Below are 14,993 nucleotides of genomic sequence, written 5' to 3' on the forward strand. Positions count from 1 at the left end.
AACCTAAGCATTGCTTTTAAAGGTTCTTTCATGAGGTTTCCATGAAGTACATCAAAATCACAAAATGACTTAACCTCACAAAACCTAGAAATCCTCTGTTAACCAGGTGGAAAAGGTTGTTACATTTTTTAGGAAAGAGGAATTAAAATATAACTACTTACTTTCTTGATAAACCAATACTACTACTTCATCCTCTAAAATACAAATGAGGCTTCTTCTTTCCAAAGAAAAGCACAAATCTGATAAATCTAAGGAATTTCAACCTGCAGGTAGCTACCTCAGTAATACAGAGGCTGGACTTTCTAGCCTAAATCTAAAAGCATATTTTAATTAATTTGAGTTATATATACATATCTATATACTTGATGCATTTCATCAAAACATAACTCTTCTAAATTAATGAGGGACAAGTTCAAGACTCTCAAGACTAGATGGTATGTCTGACTACCTTTCCTTTATATGTTATTTCATTCACTTATTTCTCTGAGTATCATTTCTTGTTTTATTCCTGTAACAAAGTCCCTTTGCCTGGCTGCAAATTTCTTGCCAGGTTTGACACATTTGGGTCAAAGTTTCAAATTGCCCACTCCAATTTTTTTTTAATGCCAAATGGAAGCTCCAATATCTAAAGGGTACAAAGCATAACTGGGTACTAAGGAGCAACACATTAAAATACTGAAGACTGACTTAGCTCCTGAAAGTCACGGTTGACATAACTCACTCTGATATTAGGTGAAAAAGGGCTCCCATTTAGGAGCCCAAGATTCTGACCCAGTTCTGCTGCTTTCTAATTGTGTGACCTTGGGTAAGTTACTTAATATTTTCTGTTTTCCCAAATCAAGGAAAATGAGATAATCTCTAATTCTCCTCCAGGCACAGATCCCTACAGAATTTACTGTCACGTTCAGTAACTTTAAATGCCTTAGAGTTAAACAACCTTATATAGGCACAGAGGTTTATCAGTTAAGAATGCTGAAAGTGAAATACAGTAAGTAATATATTTTTCCAATCATTTAGTACAATTTTGTTTAGCACAGACTACTTTTTGAACATGTGAAAAACATTAAAGAATAAAAAATAATTTTACAGTCCTAATAAAATCTTCTCCAAACATTTTTCATCTGATTAACACATTTCTTCTCAAGGAAAAGATCTTAATAGGAAAATACTGGGCACAGTCATAAAGTCTAAAAAAATTTACTGCATCATATGGAGATATTTTATAGGAAGGAACTTAAAGAGTTTTAGTGTATTAAATCTTTTTTGGTCCATGAATTACACAACCAATTGAATTATAATGCATATCCTCTATTTCTAAAAGCAGTATAAAAAATCTGAAAAACTGAAAAACTGACTGCTTTGAAGAATCCAAAATTTTAATTTAACAGCAAAATAAAATTAAACTTTTTAAAAAAATCTTGCTATGAAACTAAAAAAGAAAGTGCTTAACTAAAAGTTCATAGAAAGTTCTGTATGAATTACACACTATAAAACCTTCGCAATTTTATGTGCTTATGCATGCTCCCTGCACTTCATCCTCCCAAGGGAGGTGCCATGGGCCATAAAACTTGAAAGCGCAGAATTCCAAATCACATGAGCCTTCACCTCCCTTCTCTCTTCCCCTAAAGTGGTTTTACTCTGCTTTTTAAAAATCTCCCATGATGTGTACAATCTTGAAAACAGAGGTGATATTCTAACATCTATACTCAATTCTGATATTTACCAATTACAGGGTACCTTTTATGAAAACAGTACTATGCTACTGTAGGCTTACTTTGAATTGCATATGACTAGCCATAGCTCTGAAAAACCTGTTCAAGTGTAATTCTGACAATGAACAGAACATTAAACCCAAGCTTCTAGTTTTATGTTTGTAATCATAACCTGATGTTAATTATCTGTCCTTTTAAGTCTCCTTGAAGAACCCCACTGTCCTGGGGCACAGAAAGCATGTGAGTGAGTGAGTGAGTGAGTGTGTGTGTGTGTGTAGACAGAGACAGAGGAAGCACTCTTTTCAACAGCACACCTAACTGCTAGAGAAAAGGCTTCCATCTTCTACTCTGATACAAAATCAGGCAGTGGTGAATGGGCCCACAGGCTTTTAAAGAGGAAAAGGAGAGTGGCTGGGTGAGCACTGTCTCAGTCGAGGTTCTAAATTTAGCACTTTATGGAGCTGTGCAGCCATGGGTTCAAAAGGAAGAGAAGTATGACAGGCCAATGGGTTCCCCTTAATCAGTTTTTAAACTGTGCTATTTCCAGAATTTCAGGTTCACGCTAAATATAAATTAGATGTCTTTAAGAAACATAACAATGGGTATATTTTCCCACAGTGCATTATGAAGATGGAAATTTTAATACTGGGGAAAGAATATCAGCAACTCCAATAGCCAAAACGTTAACACTTGTGTTTTCAGTTTTTCTAGTTAAAGTGGGATAAAGAGTAACTCTGCTTCCACGTCAGAAAAGAACTGCTCACATGGCTATATTGTGTTTTTTAATTAAATGTTGCTTTTCAATGTTTTTGGAGTAACTATAATTGATATAATAATTAGACAAAACATGTACCAGATATTAAATTCTTGTCTCAGTTCAAGGATTCTAACGGATCTTGAGTTAACACTGAAAATAAGCCATACGGGGGTTTCAATTGCATCTCAGTATTTAAACCCAAAGAGTAAAACTCTGACACTGCAAAATGGAAGTGTCAACCAAATACAGTAGAACATTTCATTATCATTATCTTGTAAAATCTGCGTGTGATATATGACTTTACAAAATCATTTTCTAACCTACTTCACAATAAATATAACTAGTGAAGCTCCTGAAATTGACAGATGATTGTTTGGCTGACAGCTATAATTCTAGAGAATGAACCATTCTTTCCAGTCAACCTTCAAATATTTTCCATATAATAATTTTAGAGGCATAGTATAACTCAACTGGAACTTTCTAAAATGTACAAGAAAACTCATTCACTTAGTTAATTAGGCAAAACTTATTTTCATGGTTTATTTCTAAATTTGAGATTTCACATTACCAAATCCTTGATTTAAATCCAAAGAAATGTATTTGACCTTTTCTTTGGAACACACTGTTGACGGCTGCAAGGTAAGTCATGACTGTATTAACTCTAACCTGGAAATGATGCATCTATTTTTGGTTTTATGAATAATTATAAACTGTTATTCAATCAAGTTGATGATTAACCTCTCAACCTCTAGAACAAACTGTTCAAAATAAGTTGGTCTAACGGTGTATCAAATTGCTAAATCTTACTGGAAATATATTTGATCAACAACTTGGAGTGGTAAAATTAAATGGAAGCTCTACAATTTTCTCTTTAGCTCTAATTATTATGTGCTTAGATTTAATTAGTAGGATAGGAACTGATTCAGGAAAACATAAGCGCGTATTGTTAAATTCAAGTCAGCACAGAGCTCACAGCAGCAAACACTGCCATTACTGACCTAAGACCTGCAAATCACTATTCATCCAAAGTAAATATTAATTAAGCACCAACTATGTGCCAAGCATGGGTATGATTTCCTCTTATTCCTTCCAGAGAAATTCTCCAAAATGAATTAAAACTCAGTTGTCATTATCCAAAGGATATTTAAAAGGCTAAATAAAAAAATTTTTTAACAGAAATAAGTAACTCGCTTTGCTGTTTCACAACACCTTTCCTCTTCTTAGAGTGGGTGTGATCATCTGATTTTACCCTTTCTGTTCTCAGGTGGCCCAGACACCCTCTCCCAGCCAATCACACTACCAAACCTCTGACCCGGGTTCAGGTCAGCTCAGGCTCAGGTTTAATAAACTCCTCTATCTGAATTTACATTTTCGACCTAAAAACATGTAGGCGGGGGCAGATAACGTGGGGGAGGCCCAGTAGCCTTGCGACCAACTGCCATCAATTTGGGTTTGGGGGCATCTTCTCCTGCTTCATTCTATTCAATTTTCATTTGAGCCGCACGTGATCAAGTACATTTATCTTCTACTGTTTATGAGGGAGCAGACATCTGTGAGACTATATCAGGCATCCAGAAAGGATTTTACATTAGACTCTCTCGTTGAATCCTCACAATAACCCACCTGGGCATAATTACCCCCATTTTACAGATGAAGAATCTGAGGTTCAGATTAATTTGCCCAAGATCCACAGCTAGTAAGTGGCTCACATGGGATTCAGACATGACCTCTGGCTTTTCCACAATACCACAGGCTCCAACTCTATGGAATTTGACACTAGAATTCCCAAATTGTGGTATTTTAGGTTAGCTAACATTTGCAGAATGCTCTGAGTTTCCCATGTGATTAAACTTCTTCCTTTTTTAATCTTCATAGAAACTTTATGAGGGGAGTTTGGTTTTGCTACCCTCAGAAGGATTAAGTAACTCATCGAAGATCACACAGCAGGTTTAAGGCAGAACCCAGGCCTTCTCACTGCTGATCCCAGGCCTTCCTGCACTACAGTGATGGAGCCACTGTCACTGCCAACCCACCCCTTCCTGTAAGTCAAAAGCTTTCGAATCCTACCTTCTAGAGGTGGCACGGTGTTGAGAACACAGTAGGTGCTAGTTCCGCAGAATACACTTTGGGAAACGCTCTAAGGAAACAGAAAATAAAATGTAAAACTAATCTTTGAAAAAGATAAACACTGGCTCTTCTGTGATATTCCTGCCAAAGATGCAAAACCTGAATCTAATCATGAGGAAATATCGGACAAATCCAAATTGAGGAGCATTCCACAGACTGGCCTGGAAACTAAGAGCGACAAGGTCATGAAAGTCAAAAAAGGACTGAGAACTGTTCTGGATTGAAGGAGGCTAGGGAGACAATAAAGTGCAACCTAGGGTCCCACTGGGCCTCTCCCTACCAGGTCAGCACTGGGTCAACAGGCACCACTGGAAGAGCTCAGAGGATTCGACAGTACAGACGCCTGGGTGTTCATTCCTGATTTAGATTCCTGTATTGTAGTGATGGAAGAGAATGTTCTTGCTTGTAGGAAACACATAATAAAAGATCTGATGCTGACAGAACATACCAGCAGCTTACTCTCACATAGTTCAAGAGGGAAAAAGTGTCCTTTGCACACTATATCTGTGATTTTTCTGTCAGCTTAAGAGTGTTTCAAAATATAAAACACGTACGTGGAAAAAGACACTTACTGGTGAACCTGTATTACCTGCGTAATCGTTTAAGAGGGAGCAAACCTGTGCTGTAAGTAAGTAAATTGTTAAGAAGAAGAACCAATGCCATTTCATTCTTCAGCTTAGTCAACATTCAACGACATTATTACCACTTCCCAACAGTAACGCCCAAACCCAACCCATTCAAAACCCATTCAAAAGGATGGATCTATGCGTGCCCACCAGCAGCAGGGCGGGGGATGAGTCAGGAAGAAGCTAGTGGATCAGGTCTCTGCCCTCAGGCTGCCGCAGGTAGATAAAATTAAAAGCTTTCATATAAAAACCTACCCCATGGTAACTTAAAAAAAGGGGTGGGGGATTTCTTTGAGTCTTGCCAGCCAATTATTTGGGGTCCTTGTCTGTTTAGTTGCAGTATTAAATAAATTTCTAGACTATTCCTCCAGCACTATAAACCACAGATTTATGTACTAGAAAACCAAAGCTAGTTCAACAATCACCCTCAACATTTTATGTTTAAAATATAAAAAGCTCAGTTCTCTCACTTACTAGCTGTCCCTAGGAAAGTAATTTAACCTGTTACTTCATCAAAAGAAAAGTACAGAAGATAACTCTATCCCCCAGGTAAGGGTAGCTGGAAGAATTGGATGGGGTAATGCATATGGTTGTGCTTTAGATTCAAAAGTACCACTCAAATATAAAACGCCATTGTTACTATGGCTCATAAGTCTAATCCACAAAAATGCAAGCATTTTCTGAGAATAAGTTCATAACTGCCTGGATTTTTTGTGCCACAATGAGGGTTGAAATCTGACTAAACTTACTTCTGTGAATTTCCAATTTTCCTCTCCATCGACAGTGAGCAAGTGCTTCACCACAGAACAAGTCTTTCTCCACACTGTAACCCCTAGCTACCAGGATAACCATCAGTTCCCAATTATTTATTTCTTGTTTCTGAAAAATTCTTGTTCCAGGACTTTTACTGTCTTCCTTCCGCCTGATTTAATCAATAGCGATAACTACTGATCAGCAATCTAGGCACGAGGATTGCTGCCCCTATGAACCATGGACTAACTTCAGAATTCACATTCCTTTGGGAAATTCAAAATTAGTCTCTCCCCTGACCCCTCAGTGTGGAATTCTAGGCTTCCGGCAACATCTGTGGGCGTCACCAGCAGCAGCCTTCTCATCACAGTAACACAACATCTCATCTCTTAATGTGGTTTCCAAATGGAAGCTGGAAATTTTACGATGTTAAAAAGAATGTTTTACATTCAAGACTTAACGTTTTCCGGCTTTCTATTACCAAGAAAAAAAACAGACAGCTCAGGCTTGCCACCAATCACGACGTCTCACACAAGTTTTCAAAACCACTAATGGACAAAGGAACACGAATGAATGGCTTCATAAGAAGAGCTTCCCACCTGACTTCAGAGTCTGATGACAGGCAAATGTGTGGCAAGATATACTGAATAAAAAACGGAAAGAAATGAACACAAAAAAACAACAACATGAGGAACAGAAATATCAAGAGCAACCAACCACGATTTCTCAACAGCACTAGCCTAACAAATGAAGTCTTAATATTAATTTGACCAGGAAAGAAACTTACTCAATCTGAGAGTGAAACTGAATGTCATCCTAACCTCAGAAGCACAATGTTCTCAAAGCAATCAAGGCAAAACAAGCTAACTCACATAAGCGATGGCTGCCTTGCAATAACCACCCAAGGGCCAGATCTGAGCTAGGTCCTATCTCGGGACCCGAGGTCTATTTCTAGACCTGGCTCTGGAAGGGAGGGAAGAGGGTCTGGGGGTCTGTAATTCTGAGCCCAGGACCACCACCCCCCACAGATGGGCCTGGGGAAGACAGTCAAGCTCTCAGTGCACAGGACAAAGGAGAGCGGGGCAACAATGCCAGCTCTGGGTTCCAGCCTCCCTGCTGCCCTCACGCTGCCCTCGCTGGTTGGCTCTGAAGTCTGACTCAGTCACGCACACACTCCCGCCCCCTGTTCCTCGGGAGCCTCTCTCACCCTGACCTCTGACACAGGTGAGCGGCCAGAAGGGTGCCACCTGAACAAGCTGCGCTTCTCTCCAGATGCAGCCCTCTTTGTCCCCTTCCAGGCGCCCCACACCTATTAAGGGAGCACCTCACATGCACCAGACACCATCCTGGGAGCTGGGACCCAGCAGTGAACAAGAGGGATGAAGGTCTGTCCCACAGAGTATCCGCCAGTGGGAGAGGCAGGTGGGGAGTGGGATAAGCGCTGTGAAGGAATAAAACAGGGTGATGTGCCACAATGAGGAACCGGGTAGGGGACGCGCCACGACGAGGAAGCCGGGTAGGGGACGCGCCACGACGAGAAGCCGGGTAGGGAAAGCTCTGCTCTGAAAGCATATCCACATGTGGGTCAAGGGAACCTGATTAGAGCATCAGGAAACCTTGACTTGGGCACTCACTAGGCTGCGCGGCTCTTAGTGTGGCTGCACTTCAGGCATCGAGAAAGATTTTTAAAGTTCTGGTTTCCAGGCTGCAATTCTGACCATGTAATGCACAGGGATGGAAACCAGGCAGCAGTATTTTTTAAAGGTTTCCAAGTGATCCCAAGATGTATCCAGGGATGGGAACCACTGAGATCAACAGCTGTGTGAGTTTTCTCCAGAGAGAAGCGAGAGAGTGACCTTGAGCAGGGCATCTCCACTGCAGTACACGTGTGGGTCATCTGAGGATCTCTCAGGTTCTGACTCACGGGTCTGAGTGTGCCCGAGACTGTGCCTCTAGGAAGGCCCCATGACTCATGGCCACACCTGGGCTATCAGGAACTAGACGATCGGAAAGATCAGGAATTAACCTAATAAAGATCCTTCCAGTCCCAACACTTCAGATGGCACAATTCCATGAATTCCTAATGGCCCGCGAAAGAACTCTCATCTGTGGACACAAACTATAATACAAAACTGTATTTTGTAATACAAAGCCAAGCAACAGAAGCAATGGAAACTACAGGGATAGTCACTTAATTGAGTTCAGGGTCCAGAGTCTGCCAGAAGCGCCCAAGAGGGGACAGAGGAGCTCCTGAAAATACACTCCCTGCTTTCAGAAAGTACATTTAATTGGAGACAATGGTAAAAAGAAAAAAAAGTGATGAAATAATACATGATTTATTAAAGGCTGAAGTGAGTCGATAACTGTGGAAAACCAGTAACTATCTGTGTTTTGAGCACAAACTCTTCCGGGGCGTAGAATATGCTTTATCATTTTTGTCTCCCTTCAGAGAACCTAGGTTAGTGTGTTACACATAGCTACACTTATTTTATATATTTACATATATATATATATATATATACACACACACTATATACGTTTCTGGATGATGGAATAAATGAAACAAAATGCTGTATAACAAGAAATGATAAGTGGCTTTTGGACAGAGAAGCAGCATGATGAAAACTGTATTTACAGTTCTTTGAAATAAGCACTGGCAATGTTTAAGACTCCACAGAGTCCCTTTAAAGCCAACTGAGGACACACAGAAAGGCCACACTGAATGCAATAAACCAGTTGTATCAATTAAAAGTGACACGTCAAGAAGATTTTTGCCATGGAGTTTTAAACTGATTCTTGAAATTCACTGATCATTACATATGACGTGACATGTAAATAATCAAAATGAAGGCAGAGTCCAAAATTCTCAGCACCTTTACTAGACTCATTAGTTTGGCCTAGCACTGTTAGGCAGGCTAACTCTTAGAACGAACTTTATCATGGCTCAAATACCATAAATATTTACTTCTTGCTCAGGTAGAGTCCACAACACTAGGTCAGAAGGCAGCTCTCCCCCCAGCCGTGGCTCTGGCCCCAGATCTCCTTCCATCCTAGGCACGAGCCTTCCTAGTTCACTGGGCTCTTCAGCAGCAGCCAGCAGACAGGAAAGGGCCCAAAAATCCTGCGGAGGGAGGGCACTGGGGCCAGGCCTGGAAGTGGCTCACTTCTTGGCTCTCATGCCATTGGCTAGAATATGGCCACTAAGCCACGCCTAACTGTCCAGGAGGCTGGGAGATGCGATCTGGCTACCTGCCCAGGAAGAGGAAACCGGTTTTGTGATCAGCTCGCAGACTCTGCCACAATGCCATTTGTAATTATTTTTTTAATTAGAGTCAGTCCTCTCAAAACTGCATTCTGAAACTATAACCTCCACCTTTAATCCCTAAAGCCATATCAGCATCTAAACCCAATCTAGTAGTTCTTCTATCCTGATAAATATTTTTCTATCATATTCAAAATAAGACTATATCTAGGGCATCCTTGAAGGGATGTCTGGCTTTTACAGTACTTAATATCTGGCACATAACAGAAGCTCAAATATTTGTTGAATTCATGGATGAACAACAGAAGTTCACGGAAAGGAAAAAGAGTGGTCCCCTCTCTTGCCCTGGTGATGGTAGGTTTCACTGAATAAAGACTATCAGTCTTTTCAAGAATCTCTGTCTCCCTCTTCTAAGGCCACCCCGGGTTGCCACCCATCCTCTGGTCCGTGAACAATCAAGCAACAAGACAAAAGTTCCTTCTGACCCACTAAGAAGAATGAAGGGGTGAAAATACTCTGCCATGTTCACGGACACCAACAGAATCAAGGCTACCATTTGTGGTGATAGCACAGACCTGTTTAACAGAGGGTTACACAGGGCCTATCAGAGACCAGGCTCCGGGGGCCTCCAGAAAATCCTCCCAGCTAATGACCTCAGAGACTAGAAAAACACCATGCACCCTAAACACAAACCACAAAGGGTCAGCAGAGGGAAAAATTACATGGCATACTACAAAAATATTTCAAGCTCACATATTACCCTCTTTTCAAGAAGTTTAAAATATACTCCAAGTGTGACTATAATAATCTTCCCAACACTCCTATGGGATAGAGACAAAATTAAAGTGTATACTCAAGATAAAAGGAGTGGTGGCTGACTTCCCACTACTAGGGCCGGCGCAACAAGAAAGCGAGGCAGTAACCTCTAAGGTAATTGGGGCACAAACCATTTTAGGCTCTCAAATTGAGTTCAACACCTAGAACTGAGTTCAAAAGCAAACAAGTTGTTAAAATAGACCACATAACAGTTGTAGGTCTGGGACGCTTACACAGGAACTAATACTACAATCTATCAAGCCTGATTTATGACCTAAGAAATCACATTAATTGATTCACTATTACCAGAGATTCATGTAAAGCGTATTTAAAGTGATTTCAGAATGAAAAAAAAAAGTCTTCCTAGCTAGGAATCACAACATCATTAGAATTTTTATGAATTTAATTTGACTAGGAAGCCAGTATACTCAATACTCTGAAAATAATCAAAGAACATTTATTAAACACCCTCATTTGTATAAATAGATTTCAACAGGACATATTCAGGAAAAAAAGCTACATGAAATTTAAAATAACACTTTTTTAGCAGCACTTATCATTACTAATACTGATAACTTTTTTAACTCCTCAAAGAGAGAGACCTATCAACCCAACAGGCTAGGCATTTTATTTTATTTGGTATTATGTACATTTAACAAAGGCTTCCCAGGCGGCACAGTGGTAAAGAATTCACCTACCAATGCAGGAGATGCAGGTTCCATTCCTGGGTCAGGAAGATATCCTGGATAAGGAAATGACAACCCACCCCAGTATTCTTGCCTGGGAAATTCCCACGGACAGACGGGCTACAATCCATGGGGTCACAAAGAGTTGGACACAACGATTAAACAACAACATTTAACAAGCACTTTCACATATAAAATCTTACTTTGGCCCAACAGGCAGCAGCGCAGACATTATGTCTATTCCAGACATCAAGGCCCAGGCACAGACACTAGTCAAGGGCCACAGGTGGGCCCTTGGCAGAACCCGGAGGAGGTCTCCCTGCAGGACTCCTGGGCTCTCTCCACTCACACAGGCTCTCCCCCTAATAATGCAGGGACTCAACACAAAAGCTAGGGCAGAAAAAGTTCACAAGCTGCTGTGACAGAAAAGCTCTAGCATACGATGAACATGGAAGAACACCCAGCAATCCATACAGGGAGTTTGACACCCTAAAGGAAAGACCAGCTACACACAGGCCTGATGCCAACCTGGTAAGGTTTTCCTGATTCTCAAACGTTTTCAGTCCACGAATCACAGATCACCTATTACTTGCTATAGCACCCTAACTAAAATCTCACCAAAACCAAAGGAGAGGAGGACACCATTCTGCCTAACAGAGCAGTAAGTGACATGCCTCCTGAATGGAACCCAGTGGCGTGGGGACTCACCTAATTCAAACACAGCCAGAACTAGAAAGGACACCAAGACACACCCAGGGGCCAAAAGAGATTGGTCCACACCCGAAAGCTCACACACTTCACTGTGAGAAGGACGCCCCAAGCCCAAACCCAAGCTGGATTACTGTTAAACCGCTCAGTTCTACTGACCTTGATCATCAGGTTGCCAGGCCCAGAGGAGGTCAGAAGCAACAAGTCAGAAGGCAAAGGACAGCAAGAGATGGACAGACAAGTGGAAGCAAGAGCGACAAGACACAGCAAGGACAGATTTTTGAAAAACTACACACAAGGACTTGAAAGGCACCACGGTTTGGGATCATTTATCATAAAAGCAGTCTACTCCAAAAGTCCTAAAAATATCACAGCATTAAAATAAAGCCCAGTTCCATAACTTAGGTACAACATAATGAACCCAAATTAACAAGCAAAATGTATGGTACAGTCTATGTGTTCTACTAAACATGGGGTAAAGTAGTACAGTTAATGCCTTCTGTCTGCAAATCAATTTACATTCCAAAAAATACTTCCATATGAATGACCTCATTTGATCCTCAACAACATCCTACAGCAACCAGAGCAGATACCTCCACTGGCCAAGAATTTGCAGATAAATAATTCAATCTTAGCCAAGGCAGAGGGTTTATCAATGGCCATGATAATCCTGTTATATTCCTCTGTGAATTCATCTCGCAGGAGAGAGCACTGCCAGAGCACCTATGCCCCTCGACAGGGGATGAAGAGAGAGGGCAGGGAGCTTCCTGAAAAGGGTCACCAGCGTGACACACCTGAACCTGGAACTTCACCTTCAAAACCCCCATCCTGCCTCTGTGCCCCACAGCCCTCTTTCGAAAGAACCATCCTTTGCTCTCTCATGCCATCACCCTCCCCTTGTAACACCATGGGGGACTACCTGTGACCCCACCCCCTTAGTGAGCACACACTCCTGTATAAGCTTCCCACCATGAGTGTGCACTGGACTGAGAGACTTGCTTCTCACAACAGAACATGTCACTGAGACAACACCTCCATGATTAGGCAGCGTGTACAGTGCCTCCATCCTGCTGGCAGACACTCCTCTGCTGGCTCTGATGAAGCAGCTGCCATGCTGGGGAGGCCCATGAGAACTATGGGACTCAGAAGAGAGTCCGTCCCCAGTTGGGCCTTCAAATGTGACACCAGCCCTGGCTGACAGCTTGACTTCAGGCTGTGAGGTCCTGAAGCAGCAGATCAAGCAAAGCCCTCCCTGAACTCCTGACCCACAGGGCCAGATAACAAGTGTGTCCTTTCTACAAACCGCTAAGTTTGTAGTAATTTGTTACAGCAGCAGAGATAACTAATACACCCATCAGGGCCTAGTAATTTCTTTTCTCAACTTGGGACCTTTCACTATTTAAGTTGTTTCAGTAAGTTGAGTTTTTCTCAACTTAGTCATTTCACTATCATTTTATCAACATTCTCCATTTACCACCAAAACTCCTGAAAGAATTATCTACTCTCTCTTGCTACCTTTTTCTCATCCTCTCAACTCACTATCAAACCAACAAAATCAGTACTTTTTTCTTAGTCTTTATTCTACTCAAACTCTTGGCATTACAGTGGATAACTCCTTACAACCCTGTGCACTGAAGCATCTCTGATTTTGTGTTCCCATTCTCCCACCTCTCTGGCCATTCTTCCTGGTCCTCTCCCCCCGTCTGACACTTAAATGGAGGCATTCACCACATTTCTGCCCACAAGTCCCCTCTTTTCTGTCATGACAATTTCATCTACTACTATGACTTCTACTAATTCACCTGAACTGATTCATTCCTTCAACCAACAGGCACTGTTCTGGGCAGAGATGGAGCCACAAGAAAAGACAAATGAGGTCTCCACATTCATGAAACTTACTTTCTCCACCAGAGGCCCCTCTAAGTCTACTCACCACCCTTTTCCACCCTGTTCTGTGCCAGGAAGGCTGACCTCTACAGACTCCATCACCAGGCTCCCTTGCCCTCTGAAAGTTCAATGAAGAAGGAAAACAGGGTGACAGGAATGACTCCCTAATCTCTGCTCTGCACGCCCAATGGTCATACTGTGCACAGACATGCTACACAACCCCAATTACACCTGAAACAGAAATGACACATTTGCATCCAGTCACCCCAAAAGACGCTTCCTCGCTGGAAGGAAAGTTATGACCAACCTAGATAAGATATTCAAAAGCAGAGACATTACGCTGCCAACAAAGGTCCGTCTAGTCAAGGCTATGGTTTTTCCAGCGGTCATGTGTGGATGTGAGAGTTGGACTGTGAAGAAGGCTGAGCGCCGAAGAATTGATGCTTTTGAACTGTAGTGTTGGAGAAGACTCTTGAGAGTCCCTTGGACTGCAAGGAGATCCAACCAGTCCATTCTAAAGGAAATCAGTCCTGGGTGTTCTTTAGAAGGATGGATGCTAAAGCTGAAACTCCAATACTTTGGCCACCTCATGCGAAGAGTTGACTCATTGGAAAAGACTCTGATGCTGGGAGGGGTTGGGGGCAGGAGGAGAAGGGGACGACAGAGGATGAGATGGCCGGATGGCCTCACTGACTCGATGCACATGAGTTTGAGTGAACTAAGGGAGTTGGTGATGGACAGGGAGGCCTGGCATGCTGAGATTCATGGGGTCGCAAAGAGTCGGACACAACTGAGCAACTGAACTGAACCCCAAAACATGGGCTTCCCTTGTGGCTCAGCTGGTAAAGAATCCATTTGCAATGCAGGAGACCTGGGTTCAATTCCTGGGTTGGCAAGATCCCTTGGAGAAGGGAAAGGCTACCCACTCCAGTATTCTGGCCTGCACAATCCCAAGGACTAACTATACAGTCCATAGAGTCGCGAAGAGTTGGACGTGACTGAGCAACTTTCACTTTCACCCCAAACAATACCCCTCCTCACCCCTCACTCAGTTAATGGCCTCAACTGACACCAGTTGAGGCACAAAAGCTAGAAGTCACCTTCACCTCTTCTCATCCCTCAGAGCCCATGGTCAGTCAGTCACAAAAGTGTGTTTCTCTCACACATACATATACAACTCAGCCACACCAGCTTCTTTTTCCAATCGACTGCTATAGACATTCTCGTCAGGAGCTGTTTTCTGCCAACTCCAGTCCTTCCTGTTTGCGCAGTCATTCATTCGAACAACATTTGCAGGTGCCAGGTGCTCAAGCCTCTGGCCACTAAAGATGCAGCTCTAACTGAAGGAGAAAGAGCCGTAAGCCCGCAGCTTCAACACAACTATAACGTGCCATGAGCAAGAGCACCATGAAGAGCTACAAGTGCACCAGGAAGGCATACAGTCCCACCGGAAAAGGAAGGCAAGGCCCACAAGGCTTCTCAGCAAGTGCGACTTAAGGAGGACCCAGAGGACAAGCAGAGGCAGTGGGCAGAACAAACGCCTGAGTATGTGTGTATCTATTTTAGAGGAAAGCGCACCTTCTAAGCCAAGGCGATGACGACGTGCAAGACCTAAAACCAAGAGAAAGCATGGTGCACTGGGACAACCAGAATCCACAGGAA

General features: G+C 42.3%; 1 protein-coding gene across 1 annotated transcript in view; it reads right to left on the reverse strand.

The window, feature by feature from the left end:
* CAMTA1 (calmodulin binding transcription activator 1) overlaps nt 1-14,993 on the reverse strand; it is a 967,024-nt gene that overhangs the window by 933,978 nt on the left and 18,053 nt on the right. The window contains exon 2 of the mRNA XM_052653621.1: nt 4,537-4,606. Within this exon, the coding sequence (XP_052509581.1) occupies nt 4,537-4,606 (70 nt within the window). The remainder of the gene's footprint in view (nt 1-4,536; nt 4,607-14,993) is intronic.

The sequence above is a fragment of the Budorcas taxicolor genome, chromosome 16 (genome assembly GCF_023091745.1).
Source record: "Budorcas taxicolor isolate Tak-1 chromosome 16, Takin1.1, whole genome shotgun sequence".
Taxonomy (NCBI): Eukaryota; Metazoa; Chordata; class Mammalia; order Artiodactyla; family Bovidae; genus Budorcas; species Budorcas taxicolor.